Source organism: Myodes glareolus, chromosome 13 (assembly GCF_982192425.1).
Source record: "Myodes glareolus chromosome 13, mMyoGla1.1, whole genome shotgun sequence".
Taxonomy (NCBI): domain Eukaryota; kingdom Metazoa; phylum Chordata; class Mammalia; order Rodentia; family Cricetidae; genus Myodes; species Myodes glareolus.
Window position 1 is genome coordinate 29,429,101 of NC_142038.1, and position 22,118 is coordinate 29,451,218.

The window sequence follows — 22,118 nt, forward strand, 5'->3', positions numbered from 1 at the left end:
CATAGAATTTGGTGGGGAGAGCCACCATAAACCCGGCCATCAAATAAAGTCTATGTAAAACTGAGAATAGGTTCGGAAGATGACTTTACCGTGAGTATTCCCTTGGTTGTCTCTGCACAGAGAAGGGCACTGAGTCCATTATACATTCTCCTTTATGGTGAAGCATGTTGTAAGGACTCTAGGTTCACAGGAAGGAGTGGGAATCTGAAGGGTAAAAGGAAAAACGTGAGTGGGCAGGAGATGTGCGTGAAGTGGAGGTATGCAATGGGGCTCAGAAGAAACATTTCTATGGCGTTGGGAGTGGATATTTACTTTCAGTGAGACACAACCTGGAGCCTCGTGAGGGTGATGGGTTATGATTGGGTATTAATAGTAAGAGGTGACGACATAAAATATTAGCAAGATGTGGCAGTGCTACAGGGAACGACGTCAGACCTCCTGCAGCTCCCACCAGACAAACACGTGCAAGACAGGTGCTGCCCACCAGCCTTGCCCACATGCAACCTCCATGTGCTTTGCCTGCTGAGGTCTCTGATTCGCACAGAGTTTTCAGGTGTCTGTTTCTAGACATTAACATCACAATGTTTGCTCAGCACTGTTTTCTCAGATTCAATACTTTATGGTGCTTGCTTGCAACTTCTCTCAACCATTTTGGCAGTGGCAGGCATCCCTAAGGCAAGAGCACAGAGGGTCATTTTATATAACAGGATAGTTCCTGAAGAACAAGAAGGTTTGATTCAATTACTCAAAAATATGTATAGCGTAGTGAGAGCTATTACCTATTATATTATATATAATATATTATAGTATAGTAAGAACTATACTACTATGAAGCCACACCCAATTTTCGTATGATATATCATTCTTCAAATAAAATCTTAAGAATAATAAATGATAATTACCATTGCTACAAAGCTATGGAAATTGTTGAGCTACTGCATTTTGGGGAACAATTTTAATGCAAGCTTTCAGCCTGCAAAGTAAAGAACACAGACATAAATGTGGATTTTTCTCTTTATGTTTGCTGCTCTGTGCCTTATGATTTATTTTCTCTTGACATACACAGTGTATAAAAGAATCAATAATAGAGTAAGAACCCCATAGATGGTTTACTGGCTCCCTAGCTTGTCCAGTTACATTCTCAACCCGCTATTTTGTATCCCTGCTTCAAAGAGGTTCAGTAGCATTCCAACTTTGTTTTCCAGACACAATCCCTACAGGTTTTCTCTAAGCCCCTTTCCCTTTATGTCTTCTTCACCTAAGTAAACTCTATCCCTATTTTTCGGACAGGTCAGAAACTTGTGTTCTCCCCTTTCCACTTGCCTCATAACATTTTATCTTACACTAAATGCATTTCAGAAGCATTCATTCTTTTCAAGCTCCTCTAGAATCAGAGTTGATTTCATAGTCACCCTAGACTGTGCCAAAGCCTCTGTCCACATATTCTCCTCTGTATACTTTCCTAGTTCCCACCCTGTATCCACAGGGCAGCAATTGTGATCCTAAATATAGTGACCTTTCCTGAGGAAAATGCTAATAGGACCTCCTTGCTATTGCATCAAAGCCATGGAAAAGAGGGTCTTACCTAATCTCTCCCTTAACAGTCTTTCTTTCTTTGTAAAGTAATATGCTCCCACAATGCATGCTTATTCTTTTTACTGTCACTTTACATCATTCAATAATTTCTTGCTATTCTTAATCCACTCTCTCTGTTACTGCCTTCCACACTCTTCTAGTTTAGCATAAATTACCGCTTCTGGATATACATACGTCCTCAACCTGTCAGTAGCTTTGACTGACATTTTGCTGGAAGAGTCCTTAGCCAGTATTCACAGGCCGAAGTTACTAAGTCTTGTGGAGGAGTAAATGACAAATCCTAGAAATTGCTTTCCTGCTCCCAGAAAGAGGATGGTGAGCAGCTGGCAGCCACAGCAGGGAGACAGCCTGCTGCTCCTGGATCCACCTGTCCTCAAGAGACTGGTGTCTGCTCCTCCTTCAGTATGACTTGTCTCCTACCTATTCACCTTCCCAATACATTTAGCAATCCTTCTCCCCTGCGTAGACTCAGCTTCAAAAATATATGAACATAGCATAATGCAAAAAGTATTCCCTGAGGAAGAATGAATATGTATTCTAACTGAGTAGTGTTAAGAAGAGGTAGTAATCTTACATTCATTAACTATGCAGTCAAAAAAAGATGTATTATCAGCTTACTGGTTGCAATTATTCATGTTCTACTGTTATGTGTATACACATAGGTTAAATGGGTGACTGTTTATATGCGTAGAAATGTATTCATTCTGTGAACTAACAGAGACCATTTTGTCTGTTTATAGCCAATATTCCTGCCCATACGGATGTGTATTTGCATGCCTCACCCACGTGACCATTTAATGTGTCAATTGTAGGTTTTTATCTTAAACTTTTTATTGAAACTTTTTATATAATTTCTTTGATGATGTTCTCCCTTCTCCAATTTCTCCCAAATTTTCCCCACTTCCCTGCCCACTCAACTTCATTTTTTTTTCTTTCTAGAAAAATAAAGACAAAAGCAACAACAACAAAATCAAGAAACACACACAAAGAAACAAACAACACACACACAAACTACAAACTATGTTCTTTAAAGAGTTTTATTTTGCTTTTTAATGGAGAGCACACTAAGCACACTTAACAGCACCTAACCTGGATAAAAAGTTCAGTTAGAATGTTGAAGTCTTGACGACCTAGTGCCCATGAAACTGTCTTCAGTGCTTTTACTGGTAAAATTTGCGTCTTTGAGGGACAGAGAGCAGTCGATTCAAGCACAACCAGACACGGCAACTGTGGCAAAGTAGTCAGTTGCATAAAAGTTGCCAAAATGCTGTCGGTCTGAAGGGATGTGGCTGGCACTGTCCAGGCTAAGCATCACAAAAGGCTGCTAGGTCAGACTTAACTCGTGGCAAAGAAACTCCGTGTCTTAAATGCTCATCTTCAGAAGGTGGTTGGCCATGGAGGCGTGGGTGCGCTGTTGTGCAAATGGTTCAGTGATCCAAACAGAACTGTCCAGTTACACAAGAGTACACACAACATTGAAACAGCAATCTGCAACAGCGTTCACGGGCACACCATCTACAAAGGCAATATCCACCCACATATTCCTAACTATGTGCTACTAAGAGCTCACTACTTTCAAAGGTTCATTTGTGTTATGTGTGCATACCACAAGTATGTAGATACCTGCAGAGACCAGAAGAGGACAACCAGTCCCCCTGGAGCTGGAGTCACAGGTGGCTGTAAGCTAGCCCTTAGACATGGGCACTAGAAACAGAACTCAGGTCCTCTGGAAGAGCCGCAAGTGTCCTCAACTGCTGAGCCATCTCTCCAGCCTCCACTGTGTCGACATTTAAATGTCACTGGAAAGATTTATACTACCTCTTTGAATTTTAACTACTTTCTTGGATCCTTTTCCCTCCTTCCAAAAGGCTCACCTTTCTCTTCCTTACATTTAAAAATGGCTACTGAAGCTGGATGTGGTGGCACACACCTTTATCTCAGCACTTGGGAGGCAGAAGCAGTTGGACCTATAGAGTGGGCAGCTTGACCTATAGAGTGGGTACCAGGACAGCCAAGGCTACACAGAGAAATCCAGCTGTCTCAGGAAAAAAAAAAAGCAAATTGAAACTTTTTATGTGATAAGACAATAAGAGAAAGAATTCTAGAGCAGGCGTTGTGTCCTCTGTTCCTCTGTAGTCTTATCTCCTGAATCTTGTGACGCGTCCTTGGTGACCTCTATTTTAGATGACACATCCAATTCTATGGCTTCACAATCTGATATCTACGGGTACGTGGTTCATGAAACTTGTCTTTTGCCCTGACCGTATAAGCACTGTGATGAATACTACAGTTCCTAAATTATAAGCAGGGATGTGCTCCTAATTTGATCCAAATCCCAGTTGATATACTGGTGTTTGTGGCAATACTGTCTTCATAGCAGACACAGACGATGTCCTGTGTCTGCAGTAGTACTTGTAAGGTGGAGGGTGGGATTTAACTCATACGGCTTCCCGCGAGCAGAGCTAAGCCATCTGCAAACTCCAGGCCATCCTAGACACTCATTGAACTGTGGCTTGCATTGCATGATCTGGTGTCTTCCTCAGACACCCTAGGGTTTAACTCAGGCCCCTGGTTTCTGTCCCTCTCATTTTTTTCAAACTCCGTATATTTTTCTTCTTGGAAGCCAGTATAACTGAAATAGGGTTTGTTTATAAAATGATTTCTTTTTAAACTCTTCACTTACATTCCTCAAGGTTATTTCTGACATAAATATAGTTGATTTGAAAAACTTTCTCTTTTTCTCTCAACGAAGGTAGGTTTTCCAAGGAAACATACCTATGAATCAAAAATCATGGGGGAAATAAAAATTTGAGCATGAACTCTGTTTGTTTTATTACAATAAAAACAAAAATACATTTAAAGACGAGACTGTCTGTGCCTGCAAAGAGAAAGGTTGCATTCAAGAAAGAAGTAAAAATAAAGAACATTACTGTATTTCAAAACTATCGTCTTTATTATCTTAACAACAAATCACACAGGTTCCCATTCCTCCAGAGCTGCCTGGATTTTCAGGACTTACTTGTCATTTTGACGTGAAATAATGCTGCTAGGAATGACTTGGTTCCAGCCCTCCTCTCCCTGACGATGCCCCGCTCTCTGAGGCCCCAAGTGAGATGGTGAGCTTCCTCCTAGACCACAGAGCATTTTGAAGACTTCATCTCAAAGATTTGGAACTGCTAGAGAAGCTTCTGAGGATAAATAACACTCACGATTTTCCACCAAGTTTAAAAAGTTGTGGTCTTTGCAAGAATACCGGTTTGGCCTAAAGGGTAAAAAATCTGAATACTCCTCCAAGGTTTTGGACTTTTACTCTAAATGACATAAAAGATTACTAAATGGGTGTGAGGTGACAATTTCATGGGACCACGCTGGCATGTATATAATCAGCAGAGTTTTAAGGAAGAAATCTAGAAAAGGAAGTGTGGTTCTAGGTTGGATGAACTAGTCCCAAACCCCACTGAAAGAAGATTCCAGAAGCAGATGGGGAGAAGTGATCAGGCTCCTCAAGGTAACAGTAAACAAACAAACAAACAAACAAACAAACAAAAAACACCCTCTTGGAGGGAAAATTCCAGATACAAATTCTGTATGAGAAATGTATTTTCTAGGAAGATTTAAATATTCATTAGTTAAGATTTAGTAGACATTTCAATTAGTAGTAGCTTTATTTTTCACTGAAATGAATACATATAATTTTTAACTATATGTTAGCATCATGTATTTAAAAAAACTATCTTAAAAACAGAAAAAAGAATATTTCTCAACTATGTACAAATTTAGTTTAATATTGATGTGATTTTTCTCTCTGCTACCCTCAAGAAAACCTGGAGAGAAATCCTTTCAAGGAATAAAAAAAAATCCCAAAGAATAGAATCTAGCCTATAGAAAAGTAACGCATAGAAAATAAATGAGATGCTGTCATGCCTCTCATACCCAAGATGGACAGGTAATAAGAACTCTAAGAACTGTGAAATGTTGACTTTCGGGCATGACGTGGCTGTTGATGTATCAGCCCAACAGTAGCTGAGCTTGACTGCACAAGTTCAAGCCATTCAAATTTCCAGCAGGAGGGAAGACACCCTGGCCTGCCCCTACTGCGGGTGTCACTATGATGAGCAAGTATGTGGTGGTGGGAAGACAGAGGTACAGAAGTGGAGCGATGCACACTGGAGGGAGGCAGAACTAGAGACAGGACAGAGGTGAAGACTAGGCTGATGGGAGTGGCCTACGCTAGCATCTGAGCCCCTGGTGATCCATGCTAGCACCGTGGGCCGTGCCTGGGACCGAGGTCCTGCTGCAGTCAGTATCTGCGCTGGTGTCCATGGCCCGAGTTACCAACACGGAGCAGGCAGATGTCTGGGGTGCGGGCTGCAGTGTGAAACTGTGTTGGTATCGGTAGGCAGTGCTGCCCCTGGGGGATCATATCGATGTAAGTAGCCTGTACTGCCACCTGGGACCAGATTGGTGCCCTGCTGCCCCAGTGGGCCTAGTCTGGGTCTGTGGTCCTACAGCAACTGGGGGCCGTGTTCGGCATCTGTGTTGTCACCAGAAAACACACAGCGGTCCACGATCCGTGCCCCATGGACTGTAAAGTGTAAGGAAGCTACTTGTGCACCGATATGGGTGATTGCAGACATACAGATGAGAAAAGGGGACATGGAAGACTTCCAAGAAACCTCTACCCCACCCTCCAATGTACCCACACACACAAAAGTAACAGCCTAAACAGGATATCTTCAAAGAGAATTCTTAAAAACTGTGATAAGAATTGCTAAGTTTAGCTCTCCACAATTGATGGTTTCTGGCGGGGTACCAGAGGGGAACAACTCAGTCTATTTAAGGGACAGGCCAATGAGAATTTGACAGTGATCCACTGTGTATATAGATAACACCAATTATATATTTGTAATTATCATTTTTATTTTATTCATTCTGTGGGGGGTCACAGGGCTGGATGGTAGACATGGGGGAACTGGGAGATGGGTGTGCCCAGAATGCATGATGTGAAATTCCCAAAGAATCAATAGAAATATATATATATTTTAATTCCAGTATAGCTGTGGAAAGGCCCTAGGACCCTAGCCCTGAAAGAAGAGTCGTCGGCATTTGATGGATGATGAGGGAGTGGGCAGTCTCCTTTGGGGACGTGGCTGCTGGTGGGTGACACTTGCTCCACGGCACGGTGAAGCACCGGTACACAAATAAGCAGCACTCAAAGGGTTATCAAGACAATTTTTAAAAAAGAGACTATGAATTTTGGAAGGACATTAGGGGAAGTTAGAGGGTGGGTAGGTGTGATCAATATGAAATCTATGACACTATCGGAAATAAAAATAGATTATTTCTAAATGTCAGCCAATCTTACTAAAACATTGATGGAAATACTGTCCACAAAAGCGGAACACACTGAGTCCTATAATATATTTAAAAGAATCAAAGCAAAATGGATGTGTTCTAAAGGAAAATAATGATTAACACAGAAACGCAAGAGTGTAGTTTCTAAACCAAGTGACATAGTCATAAGCAGGTGCCTCTTGGATCCCCAAATCACACAAATGACATTTTATATGAGAGTGGGAAAGACAGAGGGAGTTAAAGCACTAAGTATCTGGATGGTGTGGTAAGCTAGTAAATGTATGAATTCAAGTTGCGCCACTGTTTTTCTCTTCTTCTCCCCTTCATAGGACACGAAAGGGGCTTTAAGTAGACGGTGACATTTTAGTGTGTTCACAGAATGAAGCCATACATTAGCTGCTTTGGAAGAGTAACAGTTTCACCTTTGACACATCTATGCCTTTATCAATAATTGCATTTCCCTTTCTGGTAGACATTGGACTTGTTTTCCTAAACATTGAATTAAACTCTCTACAGCAAATGCATAGCACATGACAAGGGGAAATACAGAATGGCATTGCTAAGTGCCCTGAATAGATGGACAGCTTTAGTGAAGGGCAACAAAGGCGATAGCACCATAGACTAATGAATGACCTTAGTGCACTATTTCATGGGTACCCATAACTATATATTCTTTGTTATTTTTGATTGATGCTAAACCTCAGTTTAAATAGGATTTTAAGTCTTGCATGACTCAGAGTACTTATAGTATCTTACAACTTCAAGAGCAAATTACATTATAGCTAACTTCTGATATGCAATACTAGGAAGAATAAAAGGGGGCATTTTGCAACTTACGCTCAAACCATCTCAACAACAAAGCAAAAGACTGCAGCAAGAGTTGAGGCCATTAAAGTCTTAACAGTAATAGGCAAGAAAGTTTAGTTAAAATTCGAAATCTCTGCACAGAAGAATGTTAAATTTATGCCCTTGAAATATAAACATATGTGAATGGTTCTGTAATTGCATTTTAAGAAAGCTTTATCTTTAGAATGTTTTAAATACCCTGTATAAAAGATTGATGTGGGCAAATGCATCAGGCAGATGTGAATATGGAGCCTCTGTAAATGCCTGCTGGATTTGTAATTAGATTTTTGAGAAACTAAAGATCTAAATGTCTTCACTGATAGTCTCATATATTAATTCTGATAACTCCATTGATCAGGCATTAACTATACTTTAATTAATTAGATTACATATTTAATGTGTATAAATGAGATACACATCCCTTATTATAAAAATGTGATATATGTCCTTACATGATCTACACATGCATATTAAGTTGATTCAATATAAATTAATATTAAGTTTTCAGGACCTAGTTTATAGAAGGTTATATATCTGATTAGTGGAAAGAGTGAGGGAGAGAAAGGAGGAAGAAAGGGAGAGAAAGAGAGCAAGAAGGAAACACAGGAGAGAGAAAGAAAGAGAGAGGGGAAAAAAAGGGCAGGCAGAGGACTAGGGAAGAGGGGGAGTAAGAATAGGAAAGAGAAGAACAACAGGGAGGAGCGGGGAGATGCCGAGGAGGCAGCAGCTAGAAAGAGAAATAGCTCATGTATTAAAGAATACTAAAGTAGTTTAATCAGAAGTCTTACTGTATCTTTTGTCCCATAGCCAAACAAATTAATTTGCCATTCAATATAGAAATCTCTTGGTGTTAAATGAGAGAATTTGACAAGTAAGGGAAATCAATTTAAAATTAAACAGAGCAGAAATCTTTTAAAACTAGCATGCTGTGTTTTCATATTTTTAAAGAGGCCATGTGTCACTTGTCTGGCGTAAAGTAAAAGCTGAGCAAGGGGAATCTTTGGCAACTGCTCGCATATGTTTGTCCCAGGAAGGCACATTTTAGTGAGGATGCAGACGGGAGATTTTTCTCTTTAAGTAACTGGAGAGGAGTAGGTATCTCCCCATTGCCTGTCGTGTTAGCCTTCTCCACTGTGCAAGCAAAGGGAAAGGGCTTGCTCCACACTCCCTGCCATCCATCCCTCTGACAGATCCCCTCTGAAGCATGCCTCCCTACAGCTTCCCAAACATCCATAAGAAGGCATTTCTCTATCCTGACCAATGGAAAACATGAAGATGAGACCATGACTGTCATAGTCCTGAAAGTTTACTCCCCATGTTTTGAAATCTTCACATTTCTGAAAGACTGGTAATATTTTACACATATTGCTAGTGTGTGTACAAGAGGCTAACTCCAAAGCCATATATAAAATATTACCCTTTGCAAATCTCAGACAGTTAAACTAATTTATTGAAAAGAACATCTAATGGGAAAATCTCCCATTCTGGTTTTACAAATTCTTTACAGGAGTGCAGGCAGATTCCGTTCCTAAGGATTTGATACAGATCTCTACATCTGTTAGTAGTTCCTAGTTCCCAGCTAGGGTGGTTTGAATTAAAATGGCCCCCAGAGGCTCACAGGGACTGGTGCAATTAGGAGGTATTGTCTTATTGGAGTAGGTATGGCTTTTTTGGAGTAAGTGTGTCACTGTTGGGAGGGGGGATGCCTTGAAACTCAAGGCACCTCAATGGCTCAAGGTCTCTTCCTGCTGTCTGCAGATCCAGATGTAGAACACTCAGCTACCTCTCCAGCATCATGTCTGCCTGCATGCCGCCATGCTTCCTGCCATGATACTGGACTAAATCTCTGCACTGTAAGCCAGTCCCAATTAAATGTTTTTCTTTTTAAAAGTTTCTGTGGTCATGGTGTCTCTTCACAGCGATAGAATTCTGACGAAGACACTAATCTTCAGAAGGTCCATCTCCCCTCATGGTCCTGTAGTTTTTTTCATCCTCCAAACAGAGAGCAGTGATGTCTTATAGTTCTTCACTGTGTGCATGGCAATCACTTGGCAGACCATACTAAGATACTTGTCTAGTATGCAAATAAACAGATAAAGCAGACACAATTAGTAATAGTAAATAATAAAAAAAGATGCTATCAATTTTTACTATTCTGATACTTTTATAAATGTTCTATAGAAACTTCCAGAGGGTATATGATATCCATTACACCATTCTGAAGAATATCAAACTGTGTGTTATCGGGTCTTCAAAATTTATCTAAAAGAAGTTCTTTCAAGTTTTTATTAATTTTAAGGATGTAAGGAGGTCCTAAAACCAGGCCTTGGGAGATGGCCTTGTTGAGGAAGTGTTTTGTGCCTAAGCACTAAGACCCGAGTCTGAATCGCCAGCACTCACAGAAAAGCCATACACTATGGTACACATTTCTGGAACTCAATTGTTAGGGTAGCAACTGGCAGATTCTGAAGCTCATTGGTCACCAGCCTAGCTGAATCAATAAGGTTCAGGTTCAATGAGAGACCTTGTTTCAAAAAATAAGGTATTGTAGATGTAACAGCTGGGCTCCACAGTTCTGTGATTTGATCAGCTGTGGTTTTCTATAATGATCTCTGCCTGTTGCAAAGAATTTCTGTGTTGCTGGAGACTTTTCTCTGTCCCACCCACGACTGGTTTTAATCCCACCCACTGGTTCCCAGAGTTGCTTATAAAATAATCATTCAGAGCCTTACTATTAATTATAATTGCTTAGCCTGTGTCTCAGGCTTTTTACCGGTTTGCACTACTAATTATAATTGCTTAGACGGTGGTTCAGGCTTATTACTGACTAGTTCTTACATGTGATTTAATCCATTTCTAATAACCTGTGTATCACCACATAGCTTTGTGGTGTTACCTCTTCTCAAACACATCTTATTGCTCCAGCGACTCACTGGCATCTCTCTCAACCCTGCCCCTTTTCACCTGTATCTCTGCTTAGATTTCCTGTCTAAGCTATGTTCTATTCTGGCATAGACCAAAGCAACTTTATTCATCTATTCATCAACCAGTAAGAGCACTACATATTTGCAGCATACAGAAGGATATCCCACATCCTTTATGGATGAAGGATGAGGACTAAACTTATCTGTGGGTATAAGGGCAAACATTCAGAGTATAGTAAAGGATTATGCTTGGTTAGTAAAGTGGCAATTGTAGATTCTTCTCCAAGATCCATGATTTTACTAGGCTTTGGTAAATGTCTATGTTTCCAGCACCAGGAATGATTTCCCTCTCATTGAATGAGTCTTATGGTCAATTAGAGAGCTACTGGTTACCTCCAAGTTATATGTGCCACTACTGCACCCATGTGGTTGTTTTGCCATTTTGGTCATTGTTGTGGTTCACAGATGTTATAGCCGCATAGGACTGCTGATCACTCACTCCTTTCAAGTTTACACGGCACCTTCTAGTACCGTCAAAGCTTGTCTTCAAGGAAGGCGCTCTCAGGGGCCTCTAGGCCTTGTGTCTGTATTTATGAAGTCTTCAGCAACTTCTGCACACTTCTGGTGTGCAGGCAAGGCAGTAACAATAGCCTATGCTTGTGAGTCTCTTGGACAACTTTACCAACAACTTAAAAGAGGGCCTCACATGCCGGATGTTAAAATTTTTGTTAAATGTTTATGGGTCTTGAGGGGAGCATTATGAGCCCAAATGGGAAACTTTTATTTAAACTATATAGGCATATTTATACAATGAATTATGTGTATTATAGACATATTTAGGAATAGATGTATGTGTGAATATATATGTAACATCAATTAAAGAAAAAATAGGCTATGGATTTAAAAGGGAGGGAGGTGGGATACAAGGAGGGTTTAGAGGAAGGAAGAGGAAAGGGGAAAATTATGAAAATATAATCTTGACAATTTTTTGTCTTCCAAAAAACCAGGCTTTCTCTTTGTAACAGCTCAAGCTGTCCTGGAACTCTCTTTGTAGACCAGGTTGGCCTCTCGCTTACAGAGATCCACCTGCCTCTGCCTCCTGAGTGCTGGGATCAAAGGCATGCACCACCACACCTGGCTCCTAATCTCAACAAAATTTTAAAAAATTTTTACAAAGAAATATACCTTACTGGTATGTACATCCACAGACTGAGTTTGGAAAAACAAACATATACAGTGATGAAGACAAGGGACATCTGTCTCTGACCTCCACTCACATACACATCTGAATGCAGTACACATGCTTTTTATTCTATGTCTGTAAACAAAAAAAAAACTGCAGAGTCATCTATCTTTAGCAGATTATCCAGACATACCACAAATGTTGAGCAATTTTTTTTCTATGGCTTAAGCCTATCAACTACCTGGTCAACATGTTTCCCCTCACAGTTCTTCCTAAACAAAAGGCAGAAAGTGTAGCTTTTTCTTTAGCCAACAATATATGTGATATTTTAGTCTCTCCTCCACATTTGCACTTATGTACACAAAGACGTGTGTATGGTTTTATTGCGGAGATAATTACCTTCACTTTTCTTTCAATGCTGAGAGTCAAACCCAGGTCACTCTTCATACTAGACATCACTAGAGCTACATTAATTTTTATAGGTAGACAAAATCATATTGTAGAAACAGACCATTCTTAGAGTAAGGCTTTATATAAATTGAGGGATTTTTACAGATATTACTTTATCTCTATGATAGTTTAACATTTGTGTCTTATAAAAGGTGATGTAATAATATGAACACAGACCTTTTGTTTATCAGGAAATAAATTTGAAGACAAATCAAAAGAGCTGCTTTAAATGCGTTTTTTTTTTCAAAATGCACAATATATACCTTCTAAGGTATCTGGCTTTACCACAACCCTTGAAAATAAACCATCAGTCAACATTAACATGTATAGTGCTAATATGAGAAAGTCTAGCTCCAAGTTTTAGTTTGTATTTTTTTTAACTCTGTATTCTAGATACCTTCAAAATACACAAATAGGAAAAACATTTTCAGAGTTCTGTCAACAACTAAAATTCATCTGTCAAGTTGACTTCTGGTAAGTCTGTTCCATATGGCTTTTAGCACACTGAGAAACCTGCTGCTGGTTACCCAGACAGCTCCTTTCTTTTTGTCTGCAGGCAGGACTTGCTGACCTTCAGAGGCAACACTTCATTCGGGAACTTCTAAAAGCCTGCTTATCATTCACAGACACTTAACACTTTAGAAGGTACGTCCTGGTGCCAGATGATCTTTAAGGGGCTGCTAAAAATGGGCCACAAACAAAACTTTAAAAAAATATACATGCATATACAAAAAATTAGAAATCTTTAAAATGTTTTATACTTACTATGTTAAATGCAGGTTTTGAATGAGCTAAATGATCTATAAAATTTAATTGGAAGTTGCTTCAAAGTCTTTCACAAAGCTTTTTTATTTTATTTTATTTTTATTTTGTTGCTGACAATATGCAAACAGAAATAGCAGGAATGAGGACTGGAGAGATGGCTCAGTGGTTGTTTGTGACTGCTCTTCCAGGGGACCTGGGATCAGCACCCCATGACAGATCATACACAACTGCACCTACAGTCTCAGGGGATCCAGCCCTCTCTTCTGACCTCAACACTGTACACACACAATGTACAGACACACATGGGCTAAACAGCCATACAGATAAAGTAAGAATAAAGATTAAAAACCATTTAAATAAGTAGATAGATAGATAGGTAGATAGATAGATAGATAGATAGATAGATAGATAGATAGATAGATAGATAGATAGATAGATAGCTGACCTGAATTTAGAAGTAAATCACTGGAATCTATATAGTTCCAATCCTGGGTAATAACAGAATTATCCAATATTTCCACTCTGTTTCTTTTACCTCAGTGTATTCTTGCAATGTGAAATGGAATCAGTCTTTAGTTTTCCTCCACATGTGTGAGGATACAAGGCAGATTCCAACCCTACTCCTTACAAGTGAGCTTTCACACTGCTTCACTGGTGAGAGTGGGGGAGAAAGTTCATGTCTACATGATCACACCTCATTGATTCAGAGGTATACACCTTAACCAGGGCACTGTGTAAGTGGGAGTGGGTCAGACAGCTCTTTTAAGAATTCTAACTAATGAGACAGAGGGACCAGTGCTATGACTCGGTGTCGTCTGTCTCCGTTAGGACCTCATGTTGCAGTTGGTCATTGTCCTAGCAGAGTTGGATGATGGGAACTTAAGGAAGTCTTTACTGAGTAAATTTTTGAAAAACTGAATTAGTTGTCACTAATTAGAGTTAGCTCTTTCAAACTAAGGCTTCCCCTCAAATCTTGCCTTATGCATAACCACCCACCCTTCTCCTTTGACCATGGTATGACACAGGAAAGACAGTCACGCCATGCAGTTACTACTAAGTATAGAACTTCCAGACTCCAGAAGCATGAACTAAGGATACTTTTTTAGCTTGATAAAGGGACCCGAGTTTAGTTGCTCTAGAGCAATAGAAAATCAGCAGGTGAAAGTCAACTTAAGCGGGCCAAATATTGATTCAAGACAGCGTCAAAGTCAGATTTCCCTATGACATTGTTCAAACAAAAATGTCTCCTATACATGGAAAGCTGTCCAGTCGTGCTAACAGGTACGTGCTGGTTAGTTTTCTATCAGCTTGGACAAGCTATAATCATCTGAGGAGAGGGAAACACGACTGAGAAAATGCCTCCATAGGAACTGGCTGTAGACAAGTCCATAGGGCATTTTCTTAATTAGTTACTCATGATGGAAGGCCCAGCACAGTGCATGTGGGGACACGCCTGGGATGGTGGTCCTGGGTTCTATAAGAAAGCAGGCTAAGCAAGGCACAAGAAGCAAACCAGGAAGCAGCACTCCTCCATAGACTTGGCATCAGTTCCTGCTTCCAGGTTCCTGCCATGTTTGAGTTTCTGTCCTGAGCTGAAGGAACAATGTAGAAGTACAATGTAGAAGAAGAAGCCAAACAAACCTTTTTCTCCCTATGTTGCTTCAGTTGTGGGGTCATAACGTGTCACCAGAGCAATGATAACCCTACCTAAGACAAGGTAGAAATATACTTAGGAGAGGGGCAGAGGATTCTGAAGTTAGGAGGGGGACATTGGGACATCCTGGAGGAGTTGGGGGTGGATCTGATCAAAATACATTGTATCAGATATAAAATTATCAAAGAATAAATTAAACAAAAAGAAACAACAAACACACCACAATACCATTTACTATATATTAGCATAAAAGACACGAAAAATGTGAGGTAAACACATATTTACATATGATAATAAAATTGAGGGTAACTTAGTCATCCTAATCTGAAAATAGGTCATAGAAATGAAGACGTTCACAAACATCACTTCCCATTTGAAAAATGAGTATGAATACAGTATAACTCTTTAGAGAATGCATAACTCCATGAAGCCCTTTTTTTTTTAAATCCATGATTTCCCTTTTCTACCACCCCTCTACAGTCTGTTTCATATCTGGTACAAACTATCTTGCCATCATTTCCAAAAGACCTGAGAATTTGGTCTTATCCTGCCTGTGGTGACTGAGATTGGGTTAAATTTTACACCTTACCAACAGAGAGGATCTTAGAAACAGAAAGGCACCTTGAAAGTCCCCATGTTTTCATCTATACTACTTCCTACAACCTAACATGCTTAATCACTTCAGCTAGCACACACTCAGAGGCATACAGACACACCACACACACACACACACACACACACACACCCCTCTTTTACTTGTCTCCCAAATGTCCTAAAACTAAAAAATGGCAGTGGCAACAGTCTGGAGGCTTCTTGCAGAAGCGTTCTAATCTTTGGGTAGCAGACCATTCAAACATACATGGTGCTCTTTGATTTGAAGGCATTGTGACATAGGTTCATGTGTTTAAACAACTGGTCTCCTTCTGGTGGTGCTGCCTGTAATGATTGTAGCTGTTTGCAATGGTTGTAGAGGTGGATGCTTGTTGGGAGCCACCTGGAGGCACAGGTGGTCCTGCAGTTTGGAGGTAGCCATGTGGGGCTGAGCACCCCTGCCTGCACCCTTGCCTGCACATGCTCAGACCAGCAGAATGGCATTAACCAATCAGGACAGCGTTCAAGCCGCTCCACCGTTTAAAAGCAGATGCCTCGGGACCCTACTTCCTCTCTCTAAGCTTTCTCTCGTCCCTGCTCTATCGTCCCTTCCCCCAATTTTCCTCAAGGGAATGCTCCAAATAAAGATGTGACCAGAGAAGGAATTCTCGTTTTTGGTGGCGTTCATTCCTGCGGGACAGGATGGCGCCCCGTAACTGGTGCTCGAAACTCCGGGACGCTGAGGGACCCTGACAACTACGCCGGGGGACCCTGAGAAAGCCCGGGAGAAAAAGCCAAGATCAGACACCAGCACAGAGAGCCTTGAATTTCAGAACTCTGAGAACATGGAGCGGTGAGTGACGTCTGAAATCCCCAGAAAGGGGAGGAAAAGAAATGTAAAAAGGAATTTCAAAGGATAGGCCTAAATAGAAAAAAAAAATACAAAAAAAATCAAAGTTAAGGTATCTGAAAGAAGGTACAAAAAGCAACGGGGAAGAAAAATCCCTTAAGTTCAGTGCAGGAGGAATGTAAACAGCAGCAAAAAAGGCGAGGTAACTAAGGCGGGACTTTGAGGACGATGGGGTACGGGAGACCGCGGCTTCCGCTCCCTCTCTGTCCACCTGCGTACTCGCTGTTAGAGACTGGAGGCAACAGTCTCGTAGGGAGGCGAACTTGATCACTGCCTTCCCTATTCTTAAAGAGCCACAGAGCTTTTGGAGGTGATTTTCGCCTAATTTTGTTAAGAGAGCTCAGTCTCTGGCTCTCACGTACAAAAAACTTTAATTTTTGACTGAGAAAGACAAGCTGCTTGATCGTGCTGAGAGTGCTGGCGGCAGCCGGCCCGCCTTTGAGCGGTAATGCCTGATTAGAAACACGGAAGTGGGCCAGGCACGGTGGTGCACACCTGTGATCCCAGCTACTCAGGAGGGAGACGCAACCAGTTGCTGGCGGGGAGTTTGCTGGAGGCCTGCGAATAGCCAGGTCGCGGGCGGGCTAAAGTCCGTGTGACATCAGAGGCCTTCTGGCGGGGCTATGGTTTTTGGAGGACTTTTTCAGCACCTGAGCGGACTCGCCTGACTGAGGCGGAAGCTGCGTGGTGAGCAGCGGCGCCATAGAAGGCAAAGAGGAGCTGAATCGGCTCTGCGGAAAAACTGTGTTTCCATAGCAACATGGGCGAGCGGGGAGGTGAGTTCCCAGAGAACGGGGCTCTGCGCGCGGGCGGACCGGGCAGGAGAAGCCCCTCCACGGGTGGGCGGATGCCCCCCCTCGCCGGAGCTTGGAAAAGGCTCACAGCCGGCGGTGCGAGTTCATTGCCTGAGGTGAAACGGCAAGCCCGCGCAAGGCCCGGGGCGGAGCCATGCCTTTGGGCCATGCGGAGCGCGCCATTATGGGCTTCAGAGGCGGAGCTGTGGCAGCCGCCGCTGTCCGCTGCTGCCGCCGCCCTCAGCCAAGGTCGCCAAGAATTCAGTCAGATAAAAACATTTGTCGCCAAAAATTCAGTCAGATAAAAACATTTATCCCCCAAACATCGCCCCTTTGTCAGCAGGAAGTAGCCAGATCGATGCTACGCCCATTCTCCCTTAAAGAACTGGTCGTGATTATCATAATAAAGGCATGTTTACCTGGTTACCGTATCCTAGGTAACAAAGAAAGGCGGACCTTTTGCCTGAGGCACCTGGTGAGATAAACAATGTTACCTAGAGGTTTTTCCATCTGAATAGGGGAGCTGGAGAGATGGCTCAGCGGTTAAGGGCATTGCCTGCTCTTCCAAAGGTCCTGAGTTCAATTCCCAGTGACAACTGCTTTGGTTTTTAGACATAAGAGGGGGAATACACTACCAGTGACAGCTTCCCCCAGAGAAAGGATTTCTCTTGCATTCTTTACACTTAATTTTTAATTCAAAATTTTGCTGGTACAGGCAAACAAGATTTGCTTTTTGAAGCAGAGACCTGCAGATCTCTAAGTTCAAAACCAGCCTACTTCCAGTACTGATTGTGCTGAATTTTTACACTGAGAGTTTTTAATACTCTTAAATGTTAATTTGGGAGGAGAGTTTTGTTTATGTTTTTCTAGGAATGCTGACATACATCTGGATGCCAGCAGAGACCGACCAGAGAGATAAAGAAGACGACCCAGTGGATGCTGAGTGTCCTGCTGTGGAAGATTCATGCGGAGACAGCAGAGATGACCTTCTGGGCGGTGCCAAGAGCAGCTGTTTCACACCATCGACTTGAGCAACACCCTGTGCAACCTCTTATCTCTTAACAATTTTCTGACTGACTCTATTCTGCCTTTCTCCCTCCTTGGAGATGGGTGGGAGCAGAGATATCCTTGGCATGCTGCGTCTAGGTGGGGACCAGATTGGAAAATAGTTTTGCCTTATTGCTCTTAAAGACAATAATTAGGGGGAGATGTTGGGAGCCACCTGGAGGCACAGGTGGTCCTGCAGTTTGGAGGTAGCCATGTGGGGCTGAGCACCCCTGCCTGCACCCTTGCCTGCACATGCTCAGACCAGCAGAATGGCATTAACCAATCAGGACAGCGTTCAAGCCGCTCCACCGTTTAAAAGCAGATGCCTCGGGACCCTACTTCCTCTCTCTAAGCTTTCTCTCGTCCCTGCTCTATCGTCCCTTCCCCCAATTTTCCTCAAGGGAATGCTCCAAATAAAGATGTGACCAGAGAAGGAATTCTCGTTTTTGGTGGCGTTCATTCCTGCGGGACAGGATGGCGCCCCGCAGATGCTGAAGTCCCGCCAGACCTAGGCCTGAGCAGCCAGGAAGTGATTTCAAAGTCACAGTCGGTAGCTGAAGCAGGAATAGATTCAGATGCAGCACTGCTCCAACAATAAAACATTAGACTGGCGTAGAAACTACACAAAGCATACACATTGTACCAAAACAGTTACAGAATGTTCCATTGATATGCAAAGTCACAGCTAAAGAATCGAAACCCATGTTTAAAAAGATACTTGTTTTTTAGCCTTGATATTTCTGTATTTTAAATCTCCCTTGTTGTTTAGTCTACAGATACAAAGTTACACCTTGCCATCTGTCCAAGGTATGTAATCCCCATTGGTGGGACATATGGAAAATGGAGTCTGCTTATTCCTACTGAAAAAAATAAAATAAAATTATCTGATTCTTTTCTTACAATTTTCATGAAACAAATGAAGTGTTATTTAACCTTTTCAGGGGAAAGATAACAGAGACTCCTCAGAGATAGATGTATTAAGGATGAAGAAGGCTTACTCTCTGCCCCCTTTGAGCTAACAATGAGAAAATGAATCGCAAACAAAGGCAGATCTGACCTTTTTCCTTTTTTTTTTTCCGCTTTTAAGCAGAGTCTTGAAGGCGTAGTTTTTGCTGGTAAAGAAATGCGGGTGGAAGGTAAAATTTAAAGATGGGCACCTTGTGGATACAGCCGCTAGAGAAAGAAGGAAACCTATGTGGGAGACTGCTGGAAAGCAACAGAAAAAATAGGGAGGACCATTGGGAGGCAAGTGTTCTAAAGACCTGAAATGCCAAACGTAGGATGTGTTATATCAACCAGATGTACGGATTGTCTGCAGGAGAATAAACAAGTTTAATAAACAACTCATTGTACAAAAGAACAAGGAGGGAAAGCCAAGAAATACAGATTCTATTTAAGGGAGTAGGGTTATTCAAGCGGTTATTCTAAAATATATCTATCCTGTAAGTTATTTAAGGTTTGGAATAAGAACAAAGAAAAACCAGGGGAAAAGGTAGTAAAATGTAATTTATCTTTCTTTGAAAATGAAGGCAAAGCCGTGATAATATTTAACATGTAGACAACAGAAACACTGTTTCCAAATACAGAGACTAAGTCAGGCAGGAATGTATTCAGATAAGGGACAATGTTTGATGATATTTCAACCCACCAGGGTCTTTGGACTAAAGGGACTAATGAGGGGTAAAACCTGACTCCCTTTCAAAATCTGGTGAGATAGCTTAAGGTTAAGGGGAAATAGGAAGGTAATGTGTGTTTGATGACGAGAATCTGGTGAGCAGACTGTCTGAGAGTTAAGTACAAATTACAGACGGGGCTGTAGTAAATCCACTCTACATCTGGGACACTCTCCAGGGATGGGAGGGGAGAGCCTGGAGGGACTCAGTGAGAAGAGATGGCTGATGCTTGGTGTTGGAATTCATGGATTTTGAAAGAATTTTACATGAAAATTGTGAATAAGGCACAAGTTTTTGTTTTCTAAGTCATCTACTCACATTTCCATTATCACTCAAGCTCTTAATTTTTCCTGAACCATAAAGATGAGAATTTGTTTTAGTTAATTCATTTAATTAATCTTGTTTTGGGTAATTTGGAAATGACCAAGGCCACACTATTAAAATAGAACCTAAAATCCAAATAACAGCATTTAGAAAGGAAATGAAGTCAGACCTTTTATGACCGTGATGTCATAAACAGCATGGCTGGATAGGCTGAGGTATGTTGTGAGTGAGAGACAGTACGTGTCAAGATAAAGATTTTCTGCAGGATTTGGGAAGTATTGCCTAGAAGTTCAAAAGACAAGTCAGAGCTGCAGTACCAAATCTGAAGTCATTTTCAAAATAATTAACAGCCATGGCAGAGTTCACAACAAGAACCTGTGCACTGCAGAAATGGGCCAGAACCAAGAAAAGCCTCTGAACTCTTAAAAGCACTAGAAATTGGCAGTACATCCTTGAGCAAAGGCAAGGGCCAGTGAGAGGATTCAGCAAGTAAGGGCATTTGCCCACAAGCCTAGCAATATGAGTTCAATACCCACAATCCACGCAGTAGAAGGAGAGAATCAACGCCACAAAGTTGTCCTCTTACTTTCAATCCAAGCCTCTGCCAACTAAATAGATAACTGATTTTAAAATACAGACAAAATATAAAGAAATAAAAACCTGAAAGACATAGTACTCTCTTCTAAGTATCTTTTGAGAGAGAGAAGTTTGTTCTTTGTGAGTCCCTTATTCAGTGGGTAGCAGCCAAGTGGGAGTGAGAATTCTACTTCCAGACTATTGATTATATGAATATATCCCAGCCACAGTATTCAGAGGACACGGATATGTTGCATGTTTTCATTGGGATGCACATGAAGATGCTGTCAGACAGCTTTCTATCTGGTACCATACCCATAGTTCTCACTGTTGGGGGAGTAAAGCGGACGATGAGCGGAGGTGGGTGGCAGTATTTGAGACTTAACAGCTTTGCAGCTCTGACAGAAGCGATATTCACAGAGTTTGAATTGTGAGGAACATATATTGCCTTTGCTCCCTTCCTTGACAGACACAAGATGGCTTTTGATTAAAGCATAATTAAATTACGAAGCAGAAATCATATTCACAGCGAGCCCTCTCTGTGAGGTTTGCTGCAGTGTGTCTTGTGTCGAGTCTTCTAGAACCTTGCTCTCCCTAAGGAGACCTGGAAGTTGTTTAGCATCCAGTCACATTTAATGAGTCCAACGGCTTTTCATTGTACATAGTACATAGTCCTCATAGCACAGGACACAAGAACTCTGTTCATAAAGCATGCAAATTGATGTGAGTGATTATGTATTTGTTTGCAAGTACTACATTCATAGTTCTGTGATTTTATATTATCACTCTTCTCATTTCTTCATAAGAGAAACAAAGAATCATACTAACTGGGAAAAATAAAAGATAGTGCTTCTCTTTCTAATGTTCAGTGATCTTTGAACTGGGGTATCAGTCTTAAACTTCAGTTACTCCTCAGACTTTATTTCCGATAGAAAAAAAGTAACACAGTACAAAGGTCCATCATTGGATCCATGGGGCTTCTCTCTGGATACCTGTAGTAGTCTGCACTCAAGAAATTTCCCCATAATGAATGTTATCCTGGGAGGAAAGGTATTCTGCAAAATAGTTACTAACTCGGAACTATGAGTTAAGCATAGTTCTCATCTGTATTATGGAGTCGTGACTGACTTTACCAGTTTCACTCCCCAGATACTAATTTCTACTTGGCAGTACAAAGTCAAACAGATCAACCAGACTTCCATGTCTGAGATGGAGAGTGCTATTAGCAATATGCAAAATTCTACATCTGACATTATCATGCCAACTTTATACTTACTTTTTTCAACAACTTTATATATAACACTTCCATGAGAAAGAGACTAGAAGAATATGTTTAAAGGACCGATTCCAAATTCTGAATAATATTTTAGAAATGCTGACATTCAGCACTTAATTCTGGTTATATTTTCAAAGTACAGATATTAGTGAAA

The 22,118-nt window shown here is 41.3% G+C and overlaps 1 protein-coding gene and 1 pseudogene across 1 annotated transcript in view; one reads left to right on the forward strand and one right to left on the reverse strand.

The window, feature by feature from the left end:
• Positions 1–9,229: 9,229 nt before the first annotated feature.
• Positions 9,230–22,118, reverse strand: part of Isoc1 (isochorismatase domain containing 1) — a 72,041-nt gene continuing 59,152 nt past the window's right edge. Inside the window, exon 6 of the mRNA XM_087896045.1 lies at positions 9,230–9,871. Within this exon, the coding sequence (XP_087752171.1) occupies positions 9,842–9,871 (30 nt within the window). The 3' untranslated portion in view covers positions 9,230–9,841. The remainder of the gene's footprint in view (positions 9,872–22,118) is intronic.
• Positions 17,002–17,191, forward strand: LOC148119986 (Nuclear RNase P; annotated as a pseudogene).